Genomic DNA, 24,195 nt, shown 5'->3' on the forward strand with positions numbered 1-24,195 from the left:
TTAAGTATGAATGAATGAATGAATATTTGAATACAGATAAAGCTGTGATGATTTTTATCATCTGTTGTAAACCATTTCGTACCAGCCTTCATTTTATACACAAAACAATATAAGCATATTGAATGTGACATTCCACACTATTCAGAAAAAATGTTACTTATGTAACATACCTAGAGTATTCCAAAGTTGAGTACCCTCAAGCCTACAATACTGGTGATGGCCCAGAGAAAGTGAAAATGAGAAGCTGCAGAAATTGGGCCAGTGATGGAGTGGCCTAGTGGTTAGGGTGGTGGTGGACTTTGGTCCTGAGGAACTGAGTTCGATTCCCACTTCAGGCACAGGCAGCTTCTTGTGACTCTGGGCAAGTCACTTAACCCTCCATTGCCCCATGTAAGCCGCATTGAGCCTGCCATGAGTGGAAAAGCGCAGGGTACAAATGTAACAAAAATAAAATAGATACTATTGGAGATTCTACATGGAATGTTGCTATTCCACTAGCAACATTCCATGTAGAAGGCTGCCCTTGCAGATCAGCAACGCGGCCGCGCAGGCTTCTGTTTCTGTGAGTCTGATGTCCTGCACGTACATGCAGGATGTCAGACTCACAGAAACAGAAGCCTGCACGGCTGATCTGCAAGGGCAGGCCTCTACATGGAATGTTGGTAGTGGAGGAGTAGCCTAGTGGTCAGTGCAGCAGACTTTGATCCTGGGGAACTGATTCCCACTGCAGCTCCTTGTGACCCTGGGCAAGTCACTTAACCCTCCATTGCCCCAGGCACAGATAAGTACCTGTATACAATATGTAAGCTGCATTGAGCCTGCCATGAGTGGGAAAGCATGGGGTACAAATGTAACAAAAATGATGTGAAACTTGCACTGTTTTTTCCTTCCCTTTCCCCTCTGACTGCAGCCCTGATAATGTGTCCAGAGTGCCACTGAAGATCGTGACCCCCATCATCATCACAGTGTTTGTCCTGGCACTTTACCTGCATGCACAGCAGGTAGAGTCCACTGCAAGGCTCGACTTCCTATGGAAATTGCAGGTACAGCAGAGAGAAATGAATGTGCTGTATGTGCTGAGAAATCAAGTGTCAGAATATACACATAGGAACAAGGGCGGGAGCTGTATAATCTGGTGGCTAGCAATGCTGCCCCAATACACATTCTTGGGTCTAGATCAGTGTTGCCAGGTGGGCGGTTTTACCGCCCAATTGGGCGGTTTTCCGCGACCCGCCGCGGGAAATTTTTGCCCGCAGCGGGTCGCGGTTTTTTGGGCTTCTTTTTTTTCTTTTCCGCGGTTTTTCGGGCGGTTTTTTCGGCCGCGGGGGGCAGGGTTAGTGACGTTTTGGGCGGGGTTAGTGACGTTTTGGGCGGGGCCGATGACGGGGGAGGCGTGGCCGGTGACGGCGGGGGCGGGGTTGATGACGGCGGGGGCGGGGGGTGATGACGCGGGGGTGGGGGTGTCAGGGGCGGGGTTTGAGTTTGGGCGGGTTTTGGGCTGTTTTTGCGTTGGATTGGGTGGGAAAAAAATTTTCCACCTGGCAACACTGGTCTAGATCAAAGGCCTGCTTTAGCTTGTGTGATGGAAGCACTTTTGAATGCAGCCTGAGAAATAACTACAGAAGGATTTGGTAAGTATAAATAGAACCAGTTATTTTACACAATGGAAACCACAGGAGTTTATGTGATTGCACATGTACACAGTGGATGGTCCTGCCAGGGGTGGCCCAAGTCAATCTGCTGCCTGAGACAAGGGATGAGATACGCCCCCCCCCCCCCCCCCGGCATCTTGCCCACCCCCCACTCCCTCATCAAAGCTATAGTCGGGTAGTAAAGTGGTTGTGAGCGATAGAAAATTACAAACTGACAGGAGCCAAGCAAGTAAGTTTATTACAAAATCATGAAAATACATAAACCATATATACTTATATATTATGTGCACATAAAACCAAAGTGGAGCAGCCTAATGAAGCCAAAGCACACACAAAATAAAAATGCCTCGTTCATTCCTCCAGGGTGGAGCCCTCTGGTGCTGGCAGCTGCCAGGACTTAGCTGCGCACCTCTAAGGCCTGGGATGTGGAGCGCAAGTACTCAGAGAGAATACAGAATATAATTATTCATTCACGGAGCGTTCCCAGATCAATCAATCAAAACTCTCTCAACAAGAGAATGCTTCACCTTACAACTCAACAAACAAACTCTGGTGTCAAATCAGTGACAGCAACGCAAACTCCCTCTATTACCAGGCATCTCCCACCTGCCCCCTTGTTAGGCCCCAGCCCCCTTTACCCAGCCACAGCATCAGACTGGTCTCCTCAGCTCCCTTCTCCTACCTGCCCAGCACCACTAAATCCACTGCAGAGAATGGAGCTCCTTTCTTAGCTCAAGCCACTGGTACCACGCAGGAATTGAAAGTAGAGAACAAATACTTCCTATATTACGCATGAAGCAGTAAGTAGATTCTCTCCCATTTTAGCAGCTGTGTGGTGCTGACAGCCAGAGCAGCTGGACTGAAGAAAGGAGCTTCTCACTCTATAGCTGATTTAGTGGTGCCAGACCAAGCAGATAGTAGAAAGGAGCAACTGGCACAAATTTTGGTGGAACCAAACGAAGCTGATACACCACAACAGCACGAAAAGGGCGGCCTGTCCCAAAGAGTGACATTCACCACCGCAATGATTATTGAAGGCAATGGGTGAGATTTTCTACCGATGCATCCGGGGTATACATTTGGAAAGATCTGCATGTTTGGCTTTCTAAATACTGCAGCGACTCTATAGCAATGATTCTCAACCTTTTTTCATTTAGGACACGCCAGGTGGACACTGCTCGTATATGTGACACATTGCATATATGATCCTCAGGGACCTTTGGTCTGACACAAAAATGCAGCTCCCCCCCCCCCCCCAAACACACGCACAACAAGTTCAGATCATAACTAGGATAGTTCTCCATGGAACTCATAATACAATGATTCTGTCGTCATCGGAGCAGTTGCAGCATAAATCTGTGTACTAGGCACATTGTGGAATGCAAAACCTAAAGAAAATCCACTCAACATACATTTATCAAACATGTTATACAACTGTAGCAGTAATGCTATGATTCAAATAGCAAGTACCCTACCTATTACTCCTGGGGAAATTTGACACAAAATGAAAAATTCTGCACAAAGGGTTGGAAATTTGGTGCACAATATTTTGCATCTTTATTTGTAATTTTTTTAATGCAGAATTTTCCCAGTCATAACCACTCCTTCAGCTTCTTCCTTCACTAGCATTTATTTATTTAGGGTTTTGGTCACACCTTTGTCAGTAGTAGCTCAAGGTGAGTTACATTCAGGTACTCTGGATATTTCTCTGTCCCAGGAGGGCTCACAATCTAAGTTTGTACCTGAGGCAATGGAGGGTTAAGTGACTTGCCCAAGACCACAAGGAGCAGCAGCGGGATTTGAACGGCCACCTCTGGATTGCAAGACCAGTGCTCTAACCACTAGGCCACTCCTTCACTAGCAGCATTCCATGTAGAATCACCAATAATAGCAACAGAATTTCAAATAGTAGCAACATTCCATGTAGAATCTCTGATAATATCAACATTCCATGTAGAATCTCAAATAGTAGCAACATTCCATGTAGAATCTCAAATATTTATTTATTTAGATTTTGCTCACACTTTTTTCAGTAGTAGCTCAAGGTGAGTTACATTCAGGTACTCTGGATATTTCTCTGTCCCAGGAGGGCTCACAATCTAAGTTTGTACCTGAGGCAATGGAGAGTTAAGTGACTTGCCCAAGATCACAAGGAACAGCAGTGGGATTTGAACTGGCCACCTCTGGATTGCAAGACCGGTGCTCTAACCACTAGGCCGCTCCTCCACTCTCCAGGTGCCACCCTCCTCACCCTGATTTAGATTGAATCCCTTCCTTTCCCACAACTTTATCTGCCCCCTAGTTCTTTCTCTCCCCTTAGTCCCCAACCTCTCTGTATTCTCTTTCTCCTTGCCTCCACATTACCTTCTGGATAACGTGGTATAAGAAAGAAACAAGCATCTGTTTATCAGACCACTTCCTCCTCCTCTGCTGACCTGGGCCCACTACTTATTTGAACCATACGAGACTCTGTACAGCAGTTGAGTCCAGGCCAGAAGAGGGTGGAAAGGGGACAGGGAGAGATGGCGGAGGACGGAGGGGCAGAAGGGGCAGGGCTAGATGGGAAGCAAGAGGGAGAGAAAGATGGACTCGGTGGAGGGCAGAGGGGGCTGAAGAGGGATAGGGAGAAATGGAGTTGGGGAGGGTGGAGGGGGAAATGGGGAAAAGGAAGTGGAGAAGGAAGTAGTCAAACTATATACAAACAACTATCACACCTCAGTCACACGCAAATACAGAACAAGGGATCCCAAATTAGAGATAGAAATATGATAAATATTGAACTGGGGACCGCAAGAAGTTAAGCTGAACATATACTTCCACACTGGAAAAACAAACATATTTCCTTTTGTACTGAACACAGTACATAAACATCTGCAATGCACATTTCCCAAAGCTATCCAGTTATGTATGGGCATTTTATTTTTCCATCATGTTGGACCCAGTTTCTCTTTTCTGCTTTCCTGTCTTCTGCTAATTGTGTTTCCAGCGACTGCTGTCCATTTATTTCTCCTCTCTCCTCTAGTCTTGTTACATTCCCTAACTACATCTATCTCTGACATATCAATCATTCTTTTAAATTTCTCTACTCCGTTTTTCTCTTTTCTGTCTCTGTTCACTCAAATTTTACCCTCTTGCTCTATTCCTTTTCACTTTTCACCTACTTATCAACTTTTTATCTCCTTCTTTCATCCCCTAGCTCTCACATTTCCCATCCTCCTATTCCCTTTTATCTGCGTCCAATTAGCACATTTCTACCCTCTAATGCACTATCCTCCTCACACTCATCTCCTTGACAATCCTGCTATGGTCTCTCCCACATGGATCCACCGTTCCAAGCATCTCCCCTCCTTATAATCCACCATCTCCTCCCTCTCTTTTTCTCTCTCCCTCCCACCTGCCTCCCCTCCTCCAAGTCCATATTTTCTTCCTGCTCTTCCACCCCTCCTCCTGAGTCTGACATTTCTCCCTCCCTCCCTTCTGCACCTCCTGATTCTCACATATCTCCTTCCCCCTTCTGCCTCCCGAGTCCACCTCCCGTCTACCATCCCCTATTCATCTCTCCTTCTCTTCCTCTGCTCTCCTTGAGTCCATCTCTCCCTGTCCCCTTCCACCCCTCCTTCCCTTTCTGTGCTCTCCTTGAGTCCATCTCTCCCCTTCCACCCCCTCCCCATCTATCTCTCCCTCCCCCTTCTGTCCTCTCCCCTGAATCTCTTTCCTTTCCCCATTTCCCCCTCCACCCTTCCCAACTCCATTTCTCCCTCTCCCCCTTCAGCCCCCTCTGCCTTCCACCGAGTCCATCTTTTTCTCCCTGTCCCCCTTCTGCCCTCCCCAAGTCCATCTCTTCCTGTCCTGCCTCCATCCCTCCATCCTCCCCTCCATCCTCTGTCATCTCTCCCTGTTCCCCTTCCACCCTCTGCCATCTCTCCCTGTCCTCTTTCCACCCTCTTCCACCATTTCTCCCTGTCCTCCTCCACCATCTCTCCCTGTCCCCCTTCCAGCCCCTCCGCCATCTCTCACTCTTCTGCCCCCCCTCCCCATCCATCTCTCCCTGTCCTGCACTCTTCCATGAATCTAACATCCCTCACTCCCCAGAGTCTACCTCTCTCCTTCCCCCACTCTCTCCCCAAATCTATCTCTCCCTTTCACCCTCTGACATGTCTCCCTCCTTCCTTTCTAGCACCTCGTCAGCCCAACATCTCTTCCTTCTGCCTCCTGTAATCCAGCATCACTCACACTCTGTCACCCCACTCACCAGGCTGCGATCTGGCATTTGGAAGAGATGTCGCCCGGGGGTGGTTTAGGTTGGGTTAAGGAAGAAAAGGAGGAGGTGCCGCCCGGGGGGGGGGGGGGGGGGGAGGGGGAATGCGGCACAGCAGAGATCCCCTAAGAGTGCCACCCCTGGGTACTGCCCACCATTTGCCGATCATTTAGGGGCACTTTTACTAGTGGCCTAGTGGTTAGGGTGGTGGACTTTGGTCCTGGGGAACTCAGGAACTGAGTTCAATTCCCACTTCAGGCACAGGCAGCTCCTTGTGACTCTGGGCAAGTCACTTAACCCTCCATTGCCCCATGTAAGCCGCATTGAGCCTGCCATGAGTGGGAAAGCGCGGGGTACAAATATAAAAAAAAAAAGCTGTGTTAAGTGCTAACACACCCCTAAAACAGCTACAAATGGAGTACTGTGGGACGTACTCAGACGTCCTACAGTTACCGCAAAATATGCACGAACTAACTGCACACTGAAAAGTATTTCTGAATTTTTTTTGAGGAGGCGTGTCGTGGGCAGAGGGGAATAATAAGGAGTCTTAATGATGTATAGAGCTCTTTAAGTGAGCCAAAATCTTTGGCACTACTCACTGAGATTAAGCTCGGCTGTGGATTACAACCTATACTGAATTTTCCTTTTCCGCCTTCAAATATAAATATAGATAAAAAAATATATATATATTGACATACTTTTTGTCTAAGATTTGTTATCTACATTAAGTGCAGGTCCTTGGGAGGCTGCTAAGCATTTATTTCAGTGGAATTGATTCTTTTTGTGTTTTTGTGCAGATTTACCTCTCCCCCGGGGGGGGGGGGGGGTTGTTTTTGTTGAGTGATTTATATGGGCAGAGAGTGAACATTCATGTGGTAACCATTTAGCATATTTACATAACCGATTATCATTTATCCTTTATTAAAATGTGCTAAAACCACCTTTTTCACAAATCAAGTCGGGCTACAGTAAAAACTATTCACTCAGGAAAAGAACACCGTAATTACATAGGACAGTTAACAAGCATACGAGATTTCCACAACCATACCTTCCACCCAGAAATGTTAAACAATCTTCCCGCAACTTTCTCAACCTACACTTCCCCAGCTGTAAAGGGGTCAAGTATAAACTCACACATGCGTCTAGCTTTTCCTATATGAGTACGGAAGATGTGGAATGCGCTACCAACTCACCTGAGAATGATCAACGAATTAAATAGCTTCCACAAAGCTTTAAAAACCTATCTCTTTAATAAAGCCTACCAAGAGAACCCATAACGACTTGAACACAACCCTCACACTCCGTTATTCAGAATCTCTCACTGTACAGCTGCATAATCAGATCCTCTTGTTCTTTGCTATCTCTTGGTAATCACCAATTGTATTTCTTCCCTGTTGTGGCGATGCCATAACAGATCTTTGTAAGCCACATTGAGCCTGCAAATAGGTGGGAAAATGTGGGACACAAGTGCAATAAATAAATAAATAAATAAAATACCACCAATTACTGCAACAACATGGATACCACATGAGCCCTTACTGCCTACAAAATGGTTGGCGGTAAGAGCTCAGGCAGTGATTTTTTTTTAATGACCGAGCACTAATGGCAACATTAACGCATGGTCCCAAAAGCAGGAAAGCAATTGGTTCACAATATCCAGAGCAACAACCAGGTGAATAAAAACGGAATGTAGACTGAAATGATCCAAAGTAAGAGTTTGTTGATCAGACAACAGAACTGGAGGGGTAAACATACGCTCGACTTGGCCAAGTTTCACCCTGTGTCGGGTTGCACTAACAGAAAGAGTTTGCTGCCGGTGGACATTCGTTTTACTTCTCATTTGAGGAGAAGAGCTCTGCTTTGTGGCACTTTTAATTGACAACCGCCTGGATGAAACTGAATATCTGTATCCATGTGTTTTGTGCTTTTATCCAGCCTGGTTTTAGCAGCTATCCCACACTGGATTGGTATTCTCAGCCCCTGAGGCAGCCCAACACAGGGCGAAACTTGGCCGAGTCAGGTGTGTGTTTACCCCTCCAGTTCTGTTGTCTGATTAGTCAATTCTACTTTGGATCATTTCGGTCTACATTCTGTTTTTATTCACCTGGTTATAACATTAGTGCATGGCCATTAATGGGAGAAATAGATATTTGGCCATTTTACACTACAAAGGAAAACAGGCATACGTCTTAAAACACACAAAATAAAAATCACATATAAATTACAAACTTACTGCTCTAAATAATACAATTTCACTCATTTATCTGCCACTGATTTATCTGCATTAAATCATACAAGGACACTCATGTATTAATTAGCTCTTTAAAAAAGCTTCCTGAAACAAAGGTGTCTTTAACTGTTTTTATAATATGAATAAAGAGAACTGTCGTAACTCCAGAGGTCCAGCTTTTCCCCTAGATTTCTGATCCAGAGTTAGATTTAAGATTTTGGCTCCCATAGGCAAGACCAGAAAGTAGATCTCAGACAACAAGGGGGGGGGAGAGGGGGGTATTTGCCTGTGTCTAAATCTGGGCCTGGTAGCTTCAGCTGATCCCTCTTCCAAACAGCAGGCACTGATGGCTTTATCTTTTCTTCCATACATCAGGCCACGGAGGAGAAAGAGGAGATGGAGGAGCTGCAGGCCTACAACCGCCGGCTCCTACACAATATTTTACCCAAGGATGTGGCAGCACATTTCCTGGCACGGGAGAGAAGGAATGACGAGCTCTACTACCAGTCCTGCGAGTGTGTGGCCGTCATGTTTGCCTCCATCAGTAACTTCTCAGAGTTTTACGTCGAGCTGGAGGCAAACAATGAAGGGGTGGAGTGCCTAAGGCTTCTCAATGAAATCATTGCGGACTTTGATGAGGTAAAGCTTCGTACAGGCTTCCTTTTTATCTAAGGTAATGCTTTAGACTGGTGCTTCTAAACCTGGTCCTCAGGGACAAACCAGCCAGTTGGGTTTTCAACATATTCACAATCTATAGGCTGTATGTATAGCATATTGAATGAAGGAACAGAACAACTATAAAGAGTAGCCGATTGGCTTCATTTCTTTTCAGATCCGGCAAAACCCGTTCTTGCTCTACCCTACTCAGTGCATGAGCATGTACCTCCAATTTCTCCATGAAAAATAAGACTGACAATTCCTTTGTACAATAGACTAGAATCAGCCTGCCCTAAAATAGAGCCCTGTCTCAAAACAGTAGGACCTTTCCTTTTTTCTCTGTAACATAATAAATGGGTGTGTGTACAATGGAGGAGTGGCCTAGTGGTTAGGGTGGTGGACTTTGGTCCTGAGGAACTGAGTTCAATTCCTGGCCCAGGCAGCTCCTTGTGACTCTGGGCAAGTCACTTAACCCTCCATTGCCTGCTGCATTGAGCCTGCCATGAGTGGGAAAAAGTGTGGGGTACAAATAAAAAAAAATAATAAAACTTGGCTCACAGAATAGACCTATGAAATGATCATGCAAAAATATGTAGCGTGATAGAGGACAACCGAATTTCAGTTTTGGTTTTGAATTTTGGCACCGAAACTGACCCGAAATCTGGGTTTGGGTTTCAGCCAAAAATCCCCATGCATTTTTGGCAGAAACCAAAACTGTATAAAATATGTATTTTTCCAACCTGAACATCTTAGCGAATTTGTTAAAATCAAGAAATTGACTGCTGGTTAGTACCAGTGCTGAGATAATATTTAGAATGGATTGATGTGTGCTAAGCTATATAGTGCTTTGTTTTGTTTTTCCTTTTAAAGACTTCTGTTAAATTTTCTTTTTCACGTGATCTTTGTTATTGTGGTCTAACAAGGATAATATAATTATTTTGAAATTATTTTATTGTATAAAAATATGGTTCCGAATTACCTGTACAAGTTTGTATATGGCTTGTAAATAATTCTAAAAGCATAATAAAAAAAAAAAAAAAAAAACTGTAGCCCTGCCCCTCTCACTGCCACCACAAGCCTGTCCCCCAAGCCAGATTCCTCTCCCCACCTGACAGAAAACCCTATCCCCATGATTTGTTAAAGCAATCCCACTGAGTCAAAAGGCATGGGATATGCAGAGAGGATCCCTGTATGGGAAGAGGATGGAATAAAGATAGAGTATTCCCACTCAGAGTGTAAATGATTCAAACAAAGTTTTCAAAAAGGAATAAAGAGAGAAAGCATGGAGGGGAGTAACCGCACAGAGCACAGGAGCCAACTTTTCAAAATAATTGGGGGTGCTAAGCCCAATGGAAATGACCCCTCCCTGGACACATACAAGGAATTTTCTCAGTATTGGGGGTGCTCAAGCACCCACAGAGTCAGCTCCAGTGGCACAGAGTGACAACTCTGGCCACCTTTCTGCACAGACTACATGGACCATGATGGTCTTTATCTGTCAAACAGATAACACAAGTAGACCTCCAGGAACAGGACAAAAGGAAATACTTTATTGAAATGACCCGACAAAGGGCCATGTTTCAGTGACCTTGTGCCTGCGTCAGGGGTCACAGCAAAATTCAGTGTCCGAGTAAAAGAACCTTTCAGCATTGTCGAGTATCTTCTTGCATCTGATATACAAAACACTTCACAGATTTTGTTGCAAACAAAGTAATCCTGCTATATATCAAGAGTCAAGATCGCTTTTCAGTGCAGAATTAATTCCTCAGTCCTATAGTAAAAAAATGATGTCTGAGAAACTGCAAGAAAAAGGTCATTTCAATAAAGTATTTCCTTTTGTCCTGTTCCTGGAGGTCCACTTCTGCTTTCTATTTTGCTCCAGTTTCTTGGTGTACTTGGAACCCTCTCTTTTGTTTCGTTTTTTCTCCGAGGACAAGCAGGCTGCTTGTTCTCACATGTGAGTCGACGTCTGCGTCAGCCCAGGAATCGGCATTGTGCAAGCAAAATATTTAAAAAGTTTTGCCAGAGTCTTCTGGTGCATGTGCAGCGCGCACCACGCATACGCAGACCGATTTCCCGCCCGTCGCGCAAATGCGTTCCTCAGTTTTATTTTCTCCGCCTTGAGGTGTGGTAGAGTTTTTTCTGCGCTCCTGTCAGGCCCGGGAAAGAGTTTTTGTTCGTTTCATGGCTTTTTGCCTTATTTTCTTTCTTTCTTCACAATTCTACAGTTTAAAAAAAAAAAAACACTTCCCGTAGTTTCTTTATTTTTGCCCCCTTTAAAGTTTCCTTTGTTTTCGACGCGGCTGGCTTGTTCCCTTCTTTTTGTGTCCTTTTTTCTTCTAATAGGCACAATCACTTCTTTTGATTTCGCCAAAGCCGTTTTTCCTTCCATGTCATCGAAGACACCCAGCGGCTTTAAATGTTGTACTCGGTGCAACGGACCATCTCAGGTACCGATACCCACACCTGGTGTATCCAGTGCCTTGGGCCCGACCATAGCCCAGCCGCTTGTAGTTTGTGTCTTCATATGAAGAAACAGACCCAAGCGTCTCAAGAAGCCCAATGAGAAAAGTTTTTTGGGGCTCGATTTGGTCCTTCGACATCGACTTCGAGGGAAGCATCTATGTCGGGAGCAGAGGTAATGGCCACTGAAAAACCTATTCGCACTGGGAGCAGTGAGGCATCGAGTGGGTCTCCACCTGCCTCGCGGCCTCCTGTTGTGCAGGCCCCCCGGGACTGACCTTTGTCGGACCCGGCCTCAAGGAGGCGTGAGGATTCCACGTCCTCTTCATCGGTACCGAGGAGTCTCGATGACGGGCAGGATTGTCATCGTTCTCCTTCAACCCACGGTGCCGGGAGCTCCAGGGCGTCGAGGGAATCGGCACCCGAGAAGCGTCAGCACCGAGAGGATCGCTCCCTCTCTATTCAGGAGGTACCAATGTGTCGGTCTTCTGGCAACCCGGTACCTGCTCCCGAACCTCGACAGATTCTGCCACCGTCTCCTATACCGACCCCGCAGCCTTGTCCGACGGCGGCTCTCGACGAGCACATCAGGGCCCTGCTTCCAGAGCTTCTGGAAGGATTGCTGTGCCATTCTGCTTCGGTGTCGGGGTGCTTGTGCCTTCCGTACCATCTGCTGCAGCGGCATCTGGCCCTTCGCCTGTGGTGATGTCCCCGACCTCGGTGCTGCCTGGGGCATCGGTGTTGGCTGCCACCCAGGTCAACTCCCCTTCGACGTCGGTGGAGGAAGCTTCGCCGGAGTCCAGGCAGGCATTGACTTCTCAGCACCACCATCAAGGACGTCGTTCCTCTGCGTCGAGGCAGGCTCAGTTTCGGACTGCTCTGAGAGATGTCTTGTCCGATACTGAAGATGAGCGTTCGTGGGAGGAAGAGGAGGATCCCAGGTACTTTTCTTCTGACGAGTCCTATGGGATTCCCTCTGAACCTTCCCCTCCACTAGAAAGGAGACTTTCTCCACTGGAGAGTCTATCCTTTACCTCCTTTGTCCAGGAAATGGCTGTGGCTATTCCCTTCCCTATGGAGGTTGAGGATGAGCCCAGGGCTGAGATGCTTGAGGTCCTGGATTATCCTTCTCCGCCTAGAGAGGCTGCAATGGCTCCTTTGCATAATGTACTGAAGGAAGTCCTTATGCGGAACTGGTCGTTCCCTCTGTCTAATCCTGTGATCCCGAAAAAGACTGAATCCCAATATCGGATCCACGGAGAACCTGGATTGATGAGGTCTCAGCTACCTCACAATTCCATGGTGTTGGACTCCACTCTCAAAAGAGCCAAGAGCACTAGGGACTATGCCTCGGCGCCCCCAGGCAGAGAATCTAGAACCTTGGACTCTTTTGGGAGGAAGGCGTATCAGGCCACTATTCTCGCTGCCAAAATCCAGACATACCAGCTTTTCACGAGCATCCACTTGTGGAACTCAGTGAGGCAACTGTCTAGCTTGGTTGATGCACTCCCTCCGGAGCAGGCCGAGCCTTTTTGGCAGGTGGTCAGGCAGCAGAAGGTGTGTCGAAAATTCCTGGCCAGGGGTACGTTCGACACTTTTGATGTAGCATCCAGGATCGCTGCCCAAGGTATAATGATGCACAGACTCTCATGGCTGCATGTCTCTGACCTGGATCATTCAATCCAGCAGCAGATGGCGGATGTTCTTTGCCAGGGGGATAACCTTTTAGGTGAGAAATTAGAGGATCTAGTTGACCAGCTCAAGAAGCACAATGATGCTATGGATTCTCTCTCCCGCCGGGCGTCTTCTGCTACTACCTCCTGATCTAGGAGGTTTTTTGGAGGGAAGAGGAGTGCTCCCTATTCCTATGCTAGGCGTAGGTACATTCTTGCTTCTTGGCAGCCTGCCCAGGCTCATTCCCAACGCGCTCATTCTCGTCAACAGCGTGCACCTAAGGCCACTGCAGCTCCCCAGCAAAAGCAAGGGACGGGCTTTTGACTGGCTCCAGTTCAGCATAGCCTCAGTAAACGTGTCCGTACCAGACGACTTGCCGGTTGGGGGGAGGTTAATGTTTTTCACCAAAGGTGGCCTCTTATAACCTCCGACCGGTGGGTTCTTCAAATTATCCGATTAGGATGCACCCTCAATCTGGACTCCAAGCCTCCAAATTGCCCACCGGGAGCTCAGTCCTACAGCTCCCAGCACAAGCAGGTACTTGCAGAGGAACTGTCCGCCCTTCTACAGGCCCAAGCGGTCGAACCCGTTCCACCAGGGGAAGAAGAGCTGGGATTCTATTCCAGGTACTTCCTTGTGCAAAAGAAAACAGGGGGGATGCGTCCCATCCTAGACCTAAGGGCCCTGAACAAATTTCTTGTCCGAGAAAAGTTCAGGATGGTTTCCCTAGGCACCCTTCTTCTCATGATTCAGGAAAACGATTGGCTATGCTCTCTGGACTTAAAGGATGCTTACACACACATCTCGATACTTCTAGCTCACAGAAAATATCTTCAATTTTGGCTGGGAACACGGCACTTTCAGTACCGTGTACTGCCTTTTGGCCTGGCGTCCGCACCCAGAGTGCTCTGGAGTCCATGCAAATGACTATTCGGGTGCTAGGGCTACTGGGATTCATCATAAATTATCCCAAGTCCCATCTCACCTCAGTCCAAAAATGGAAATTCATTGGAGCTCTGTTGAACACTCAGACAGCTCGAGCTTATCTTTCCTCCTGGAATTGCGAGTGATCTGGAACGCTCTAAAGGCTTTCAGAGATCGGCTGTCCAACCAAGTAATCTTAATTCAGACAGACAATCAGTTTCCATGTTTTACACCAACAAGCAGGGGGGCACCTCGCACTCTGTGTCAGATGTGGCTTTGGGCTCACCGTCACGGCATGTTTGTCCAAGTCACTTATCTGGCAGGCGTAAGCAACAGTCTGGCCGACAGACTGAACAGGATAATGCAACCTCACGAGTGGTCACTGAACATGGGTGTAGTCCGTAAGATTTTTCAAGCGTGGGGGCACCCCCTCAGTGGATCTTTTTGCCACTCAGATCAATCACAAGGTCCCTCAGTTCTGTTCCAGACTTCGGGCCCACAACAGACTAGCGTCAGATGCCTTTCTCCTACATTGGGGTACAGGCCTTCTGTATGCATATCCTTCCATACCTCTAGTAGGGAAGACTTTGCTGAAACTCAAGCAAGACTGTGGAACCATGATCCTGATTGCACCCTTCTGGCCGCGCCAGATTTGGTTGCCTCTTCTTCTGGAGTTGTCCTCCGAAGAATCGTGAAGATTGGAGTGTTTTCCGACCCTCATCACCCAGAATGAGGAGTCGCTTCTACATCCCAACCTCCAGTCTCTGGCTCTCATAGCTTGGATGTTGAGAGCTTAGAATTTGCCTCCTTGGGTCTTTCAGAGGGTGTCTCCTGAGTCTTGCTTGCTTCCAGAAAAGATTCCACGAAGAAGTGTTATTCTTTCAAATGGAGGAGATTTGCCGTCTGGTGTGACAGCAAGGCCCTAGATCCTCTTTCTTGTCCTACACGGACCCTGCTTGAATACCTTCTAATCAGAGTCTGGCCTCAAAACCAACTCAGTAAGGGTTCATCTTAGTGCGATTAGTGTCTGTCATCGCCGTGCAGAGGGTAAGCCTATCTCTGGACAGCCTTTAGCTGTTTGCTTCATTAGAGGTTTGCTTTTGTCAAAGCCCCCTGTCAAACCTCCACCAGTGTCATGGAATCTCAACATCATTCTCACTCAGCTGATGAAAGCTCCTTTTGAACCACTGAATTCCTGCCATCTGAAGTACTTGACCTGGAAGGTCGTTTTCTTGGTGGCTGTTACTTCAGCTTGTAGGGTCAGTGAGCTTCAGGCCTTAGTAGTACATGCACCTTATATCAAATTTCATCACAACAGAGTAGTCCTCCGCACACACCCTAAGTGCCTGCCAAAGGTGGTGTCGTAGTTCGATCTGAACCAGTCAATTGTCTTGCCAACATTCTTTCCCTGTCCTCATATCCACCCTGGCGAAAGCAGTTTGCACACCTTGGGCTGCAAGAAAGCATTGGCTTTTTACGTGGAGCGGAGAAAGCCCTTTAGACAGTCCGCCCAGTTGTTTGTTTCTTTTGATCCTAACAGGAGGGGAGTCGCTATTGGAAAACGCACAATCTCCAATTGGCTAGCAGATTGCATTTCCTTCACTTATGCCCAAGCTGGGCTGACTCTGGAGAGCCATGTCACGGCTCACAATGTTAGAGCCATGGTGGCGTCAGTGGCTCACTTAAAGTCAGCCTCCATTGAGGAGATTTGCAAGACTGCAACGTGGTCATCAGTCCACACATTGACATCTCACTACTGCCTTCAGCAGGATACCTGACACGACAGTCGGTTTGGGCAGTCGATGCTGCAGAATCTGTTTGGGGTTTAGAATCCAACTCCACCTCCTTAGACCCATTTTTGTTCTGTTTCAGGCTGCACTCTCAGTTGTTTATGGTTTCAGGTCTATCTATGTTATGTCCTCACCATTGCAAGGCCCAATTGACCAATGTTCATTGTTTTGAATGAGCCTGGTTGCTAGGGATACCCCACATGTGAGAACAAGCAGCCTGTTTGTCCTCGGAGAAAGCGAAGATACTTACCTGTAGCAGGTATTCTCCGAGGACAGCAGGCTGATTGTTCTCACAAACCCACCCACCTCCCCTTTGTAGTTGATTTGTTTCTTTTTATGCTTTTGATTTAACTGAGGAACGCGTTCGCACGACAGGTGGGAAATCGGTCCGCGCTTGCCCGCTGCACGCCCGCCAGAAGACTCTGGCAAAACTTTTTTTATATTTTGCTTGCAAAATGCTGATTCCTGGGCTGACGCAAACGTCAACCCACATGTGAGAACAATCAGCCTGCTGTCCTCGGAGAACACCTGCTACAGGTATGTATCTTCACTTTATCTGCAATCATTTACTATGGGATCCTTTTAGTAAGCTGTGGCAAAAAGTGGCCTTAGCGTGCCTTTACACAGGTCTTTTCCATGCGCTAAGGCCATTTTTACCGAAGCTGTAAAAATCTTGATTTTTGAAATTTTTTTTTGTATTAATGGGCATAGGCTAATGTTGTTATTAGTGCAACACCATTTTTAAAAACTACCACGTGGGCACTTATTGCCACCCATTTTGTAGGCGGTAAGGGCTCACGCAGTATCCACTTAGCATGTAGGAATATAGATGTACTAACTGGTTAACACAGGAATGCCCACTCTCCCTCCATGACACATTCCCTTAAAAAAAAATTCTGAAATTTTTTAGCATGCAGTTAACAAGCACACATTTCAGAGTTACTGCAGGATGCCTAGCTTTAGCAGCTGAAGTGCGCCTTCTGAATTAATTGCCCCAGGTACAAAATAAGCGCCTGCATATAATATGTAAACTGCTTGGATCGGTGGCATAGCCAGGAATTTCCAACAGGGGGTGCATCTCAGGCTGCATTTGCTTCCCTTCTCACTCCCACCACATCTCTCCCTTCCCAGCCCTGCAAAGCTCTTGAAGTTCCCTCTCTCCGCTCTCCCCCGTACCATAAATCCTCCCCAGTCTTCGCCAGGGCTGTGCCAGCGGCAGTGGCACTGATAGGTAGCCTGCACCAGGGCTTTCTCTGTGAACCGTCTCGCCCTTCAGAAAACAGGAAATTGCATCAGAACCGATGCAGGCCACAGGCAGCCTATGAGTTCCGCTGTTGCTTCCACTGCTCGGGCGAAGACTGGATGTGATTTTAAGGCACGGGGGGGGAGGGAATTGTGAGTGCTTTGTGGGACCAGAAGTGGGAAGGGAAAGATAAGGTGGTAGCGAGAAGGGAGGAACTGACGGGATTCATACACAACACACGCACTTAGAATGGATATGCCACTGGCTTTGATTGTAACCACAGAAAGGTGGTATATCAAATCCCATCCCGTTTTCCTTCCCTTTTCCCCTTTCCTGCACCTCACAACATACCATGCCCAATTACCATAGCCACCGAGAGGGGGAGGGCAGGGGGAACAAAATTCCCCGGGCCCGGGCCTCCAAGGGGGGTGGCCCAGCGCCGCAGTCCCACCCGCCCTCCGTCGTCGACCGTCTGCCCCCTGCTTTGAAATCACAGTCTCACCTCCGTGAAAGCAGCGCTGCAGGCAGCAGAATGCCTCACTTCGGCCCTCCTTCCCTCCCTGTGTCCCGCCCTCGTCTGACGTAACTTCTGCGAGGGCAGGACACAAGGAGGGAAGGAGGGCCGAAGGAAGGCGTTCTGCTGTCTGCATCGCTGCTTTCACGGAGGTGAGACTGCGATTTCAATGCAGGGGGCCGGCCCGGTGTCGGACAGAGGGGGGGAGCAGTGGCAGCTACCTTGGGGGGGGGGGGGAGCAGTGGCTGCGGCAATCTCGGGGGGGGGGGGAGCGGTGACCTTGGGGGGCGGGGCCCCGGGGGCGGCCTTGCCTCGGGCCCGGCCCAGTCTCTCTGCGGCCCTGCCAATCACATGTTGCTACATAGTTATCCTTTACGGTAATGAATGGTTCTTCATTGGAAGATGAGTGGCCTGCCCAGTGCAGAACTGAAAGCCTTCTCTGTATTGATCTCTCTTGCAATGCAGATAATAAGTGAGGACCAGTTTCGACAGCTGGAGAAGATTAAAACCATCGGCAGTACATACATGGCTGCTTCTGGTCTCAATGATTCTACCTACGACAAGGTTGGAAAATCGCACATTAAAGCACTGGCTGACTATGCCATGAGATTAATGGACCAAATGAAGTACATTAATGAGCATTCGTTCAATAACTTCCAGATGAAAATAGGTAAAGTGTCCCACTTGGTTGTTTTCTATAAAGCTTTATTTAAAGATGACCATATGCATAAAAACAAGACATTTCACCAAATAAAATGTGCGTTTATTGTAAAACTACTAAAAAAGGCCCGTTTCTGACACAAATGAAACAGGGGCTATTAAGGTTTTCCTCTGAGTGTGTATGTTTGAGAGAGTGTATGTGAGAGTGACTGTGTGTAAGAGAGAGAGTGAATGTGCGAGTGTGTGTGTGTGAGAGAGAGAGAGTGAGTCTGGGTGCAAGTGTGTGTGAGAGAAAGTGTGTATGTGAGAATGAGAGTGTGTGCAAGTGCGTATGTGAGACACAGTGTGTGAGAGAGAGAGTGTGTTTCACACAAATACAGTGTGTGCGAGAGAGAGAGAGTGTGTGTGAGACACAGACTCTGTGAGACTGAGTGTGTGAGTGACTGTGTGACACATAGAGAGTGAATGTGATACAGTGTGAGGCATAGAGTGTGTGAGAGACAGTGTGTGAGAGTGAGAGAGAGAAAGACATTGACTGTGAGACAGAGTGTGTGTGTGACAGAGATACCTCCCCCCCTCTCTGGTGTCAGGCCCCCCCTCCCTCCCTCACTCTGGTGTCTGAGCTCTGGCTGTGCTTCAAGGAACTGACCAATCCTATTTAATAGAATGCACCTCCAACATTCTGAAGCCGAGAAACCTCCTGTGGTTGGTCACTTCTGCTTGTGACGAACCCGGAAGTACGTGATGTCAATTCAGGAGATGGATACAGAGAGCAGGAATGCCTCAGCCATGCAGTCAGCGTCAGAATGTTGGAGGTGCCTTTTATTATATAGGATAGGTACACGATAGATGAATGGAGGACACATGGCAGTAGCAAGAGAAGTCTCCCTTGTAGATTTGTTTTCAGTTTACAAGCTAAATTTATGTTGTACTGTACACAAGAGTCCTTGTAAAATGCAACCACTTGCTTCACGCATTTTTGACAAAGGCATTACCATCTGGGCAGAACTTCATTTGTGCAGCAAGAACAGTGTATCTTTCATCTCTTACCCGTCCAGCTTACCAATTTGATAGACGCAAAGGAAAAAAATACTAAATATTTATCACCCTGTCTTTCTGGAGAAGCATCTTTTGGTAATTCTATAACCTGAGGATATTAACTTTTTTCCTTTAAGCTTTTTTGGCCAGGACTTCTGGAAACTCTGCTCTGACATCAGTCTATATCAGTGGAATCTTAAACTACCACACCTGCACTCCAGAAATCAGTCATAGGAGATTAATCTGTCCAAATTAACATACATATACATAGTAGATGACAGCAGAAAAAGACCTGCACGGTCCATCTAGTCTGCCCAACAAGATAAACTCATATGTGCTACTTTATGTGTATACCTGACCTTGATTTGTTTCTGCCATTTTCAGGGCACAGACTGTAGAAGTCTGCCCAGAACAAGGTCCACCTCCCAACCACCAGCCCCACCTCCCCCCACCGGCTCTGCCACCCAATCTCTGCTAAGCTTCTGAGGATCCATTCCTTCTGAACAGGATTCCTTTATGCTTATCCCACGCATGTTTGAATTCCGTTACCGTTTTCATCTCCACCACCTCCCGCGGGAGGGCATTCCAAGCATCCACCACTCTGTCCATGAAGAAATACTTCCTGACATTTTTCTTGAGTCTGCCCCCCTTCAACCTCATTTCATGTCCTCTTGTTTTACCGCCTTCCCCTTTCCGGAAAAGGTTTGTTTGTGGATTTATACCTTTCAAATATTTGAATGTCTGTATCATATCACCCCTGTTTCTCCTCTCCTCCAGGGTATACATGTTCAGGTGCGCAAGTCTCTCCTCATACGTCTTGTAACGCAAATCCCATTGTTAGCTGGCAGTAACTTTGACAAGCTGCCTCCCACTGGTATCACCCTTGAACTTCTTCACCTAGGACTTAGAACTGTTGAAGTGTAAAAATCTCAAAATATGCTGATAATCTGTAGGAACTGAAGAGAAGGAAATGTTAATTATGGAATGCAGAAGAAACAGCATTGGTTAAGAAGCTTGGAAAAGAGATAGCTGAGGGGGGGATATGATAGATGTCTACAAAATACTGAATGGTGTAGAACAGGTAAACATAAATCGATTGTTGTACTCTTTCATAAAGTACAAAGACTAGGGCACACTCAAGGAAATTACATGGTACTACTTTTAAAACGAGGAAATATTTTTTCACTCAACAAATAGTTAAGCTCTGGAACTCGTTGCCAGAAGATGTGGAATCAGCAGTTAGTGTATCTGGGTTTAAAAAAGGTTCGGACAAGTTCCTGGAGGAAAAGTTCCATAGACTACTATTGAGATTGACATGGGGAAAGCCGCTGCTTGTCCTTGGGATCAGTAGTATGAATCTTGCTACTCTTTGGGATTGTATCAGGTACTTGTCACCTGAATTGGCCACTGCAGGAAGCAGATGGGCTAGATGGACCACTGATCTGACCTAGTATGGCTATTCTTATGTACTGTGCATTTTTTCGTGGTGGGCAGCTGCCCCTTTTGTAGAGTTCAGGTGGTCCCCAAGGCACAGCTCAGCAGTGCAGCTCTCTTTGTAATCACAGTTTGTTATGCCTGTATTACACATGTCAGTATTCAGCCAATTACGGTCAATATATTTTTAAATACTGGCTGCAGCAGTCAAATGTATCTGGATATTCAGCGCCACGATGCAGATAGTGGTCAACGCTGAATATGCAGATAAGGCAGACAGCATCAGAACTTAGGGCAGCAGGCGTAAACCGAATGGATTGTAGAGGTGGTGGCAGCGTACAGCAGTGCTGTATATACATATTTATTTAAATGCCATGGCTACCGTTTAAATATCCTGACAGCCACTGGTGAATATTGACCCGTAATTTTCAAAAGGCATGTGCGTATTTAAGTGCAAGACAAGGCAATAGTCAAAAACAATGCACGTGGTTAATTTATGTTTAAAAAAAATTGGCTGCTTTTGGGTAGGTTGAAACGATGGACGTACGTACTCTATTGAAAATATACCCTTATGTAGACCTTCTAGAACAGGGGTGGGCAACCTTGGTCCTTGAAGGGCCACAACCCAGAATATGCCTAAGATCTATTTGCATACAAACCCAACTGGGTTGTGGCCCTTGAGGACTAAGGTTTCCCACCCTTGTTCTAGAACATGCCATCTCATTTAAGACTTATCCAAGAGGTAACCATAAAATGGGGTCTGACTGGTGGACCCAGATGATCATGAGATATTCAGACCTCATCTGAAGCAGCTTGTCTTTTCTTAGAACTAAGGTGCCCTTTTACTAAGGCGCGCCACAAAGAGGCCTGCGCTGGTGTAGGTGCGTGTTTTTGACGCGCGCAGGGCCATTTTTCAGCGCGCCTTGGAAAAAGGCCTTTTTGTGGTCGAAAATGGACGTGCAGCAAAATTAAAAACCATCGTGCATCCATTTTTGGCTTGAGACCTTACCACCACCCGTTGACTTAGCGGTAAGGTCTCACATGCTAACTGGGCGGTAAACGTCAGCGCACGTAAACTGCCGATTACTGCCAGGTAAGCACCACGCGGTAGAAAATGGAAAATATTTTCTACCACATGCTTTGGATGCACGCCAAAAATGGAATTACCGCCGCATGGTAGCCGAGCGGTAATTCCAATTTGATACACGTTGGATGCAATTAGGTGCCTATGCGCCTTAGTAAAAGGGTCCCTAAATTTCCAACTGTGTTACTGGGGTCCTATGAATGCATTTCCCAATCCAATAAATATGTGCTTAGAGCAGGCTTGTTCAAGTTCAGTCCTCGAAGGCTGCAAATAGACCAGGTTTTTAGGATAACTCTAATGAATATGCATGAGAGACACCTGCATACAATTAATGTAGTGGGCATGCAAATCTTTCTCATGCATGTTCATTAATTTACCTATAACTCTAGGCTCTATATGCTCAATTTGGTTACTCTCTATATATTGTTGTATAGTTACTACGTAACCACTTTGTATATGTAAATAATTTTTTCTTTATTTATCTTAAATGTTATTATATATAACTTAAATACGTGTTATCACCCTATATTCCACCTCTTGATTTATCCTACTGCATTCACTCTTAAAGCACGGGGACAATTGAACAAATACATCTGTGATAAGAGGTGGTGTCTCAGATGTAATAAAAAGACATTTAGGTTTAAATCAGTACAGAACAACTTCCTGTTAGTACATGTGTCTGTATAGTATGTATTTGAATTTTATGTTTTGTTTAGAAGAGTGTCTGATTAGAGTGAATGCAGTAGGATAAAAGAAGAGGTGGAATATAGGGTGATAACACGTATTTAAGTTATATATAATAACATTTAAGGTACATGCATATTCATTGGGGATATCCCGAAAACCTGGTCTGCCCTCGAGGACTGAACTTGGACAAGCCTGGCTTAGAGGGTGACTTTGTAACGCCCATCCAACTTGTTCCAACAAATATCTGCGTAAGTTACACCCGTTTTCAAAGGGGAAGTACGTACATAATTTCCCTTTAAACAATATCCCACCAAACAGATCCGCACACATTTGCATTTGATATTTAGCTCCCACAGAATTTTCAAAAGTCCAAAATTGTGTATGTAAATGTTCCCAGTCAACATGAGTAGAATCTGTGTGTGTGAAATGGCATTACATAAAGTCCGAAAAATTATAGAGTAGGCCACGCCTATACTTAAAAATGTGGTTTATACACAAAGGATCCCTTTTACCAAGCTGCGGCAAAAGCGGGCCTGTGGCAGTGTCGGCTCATGTTTTTTGACACGCGCTGAAGCCCTCTTTTAATGCGGCAGGTATAAGGCTGTTTTTTCTTTTAAAGGAAATGAACCTGCGCTAATCACAGGGATTGTTGCTTTGGCCATTTCTGGGGGAAGCCCTTACCGCCACCTATTTAGGTGATGGTAAGGGCTCCTACAATAACCTGGCAGTATCCAGGCAGTGCATGGCACTGCCCAATTACCACTGGAGCTACAAAATGGCACACGCTGGGGGTGGGAACTACTGCTGGGTTCCTGCGGTAGTTCTGAATTGGCGCAAGAAAAGCCTTTTATAAAAGGGCCCCAAAATTGCATTGAAGATTATTCTGGTGGGGGAAATTCTATAAATGGCCCTCAAAAATGAGCACGGAAACAAATGGGCACTAAGCACCGTTGTATAAAGGTTGCACGCCCTGTATAGAGTAGGGTTTAGTGCCGATTCCAATGCCATAACCTTAGGTGCCAGACTTGCACCTGTGGAAACTTGATGTAAATGCTGGCACCCAAGTTAGGCATGCAACTTTTCGGAATGCCCCTGACATGCCCATACTCCTCTCATGGTCGCGCCTCTTTTGAGATATGCGGTATAGAATAGCAAGCAGCCAGATTCGTGCACAGATTTTAATGGGTGCCAGTTAACATCAGCAATTGGTTGTTAGCACCCACTTATTGCTGTTTCTGAGCTCATTATTCAATTTATTTGCATGCGCATCTTGGCCACATGCACAAATTTGGACGTGCAAATCTGAGCGCCATCTATAGAATCCGAGGGTTAACATCTAAAAGCATGCAAGAAACATGAAGATACAAGAAAACAACAGGGCAACCCGTCTGCAAACTCCAAAATGGAAAAACAAAAGAGCAGATCGATAACAGAGAAATAACAATTTATTATATGATAAAAATATTCAGAATCAGCCCGACACTGGCCGTGTTTCGCCCAGCAGGGCTGCGTCGGGGGCTATATAATATTCCTTTACAGTCGAGGAAATATGTGGAAGCATATATCTTCAAAGGGTTGTTGAAAAAAAACAGCATAACGGATAAGTCACAAAAGGTAGCGACGCGAGGTCTGTCCTACACCCACACGTCGCTACCTTTTGTGACTTATCCGTTATGCTGTTTTTTTTCAACAACCCTTTGAAGATATATGCTTCCACATATTTCCTCGACTGTAAAGGAATATTATATAGCCCCCGACGCAGCCCTGCTGGGCGAAACACGGCCAGTGTCGGGCTGATTCTGAATATTTTTATCATATAATAAATTGTTATTTCTCTGTTATCGATCTGCTCTTTTGTTTTTCCAGAAACATGAAGATATACAGAGG

At 46.3% G+C, this 24,195-nt stretch overlaps 1 protein-coding gene across 1 annotated transcript in view; it reads left to right on the forward strand.

The window, feature by feature from the left end:
* The window catches only part of LOC115474547 (adenylate cyclase type 5-like), a 561,227-nt gene that overhangs the window by 529,574 nt on the left and 7,458 nt on the right, over positions 1–24,195 (forward strand). Inside the window, exons 17-19 of the mRNA XM_030210051.1 lie at positions 911–1,043; positions 8,516–8,779; positions 17,871–18,075. Coding sequence (XP_030065911.1) covers positions 911–1,043; positions 8,516–8,779; positions 17,871–18,075 — 602 coding nt within the window. The remainder of the gene's footprint in view (positions 1–910; positions 1,044–8,515; positions 8,780–17,870; positions 18,076–24,195) is intronic.

Source organism: Microcaecilia unicolor, chromosome 7, assembly GCF_901765095.1.
Source record: "Microcaecilia unicolor chromosome 7, aMicUni1.1, whole genome shotgun sequence".
In the NCBI taxonomy this organism is placed as follows: domain Eukaryota; kingdom Metazoa; phylum Chordata; class Amphibia; order Gymnophiona; family Siphonopidae; genus Microcaecilia; species Microcaecilia unicolor.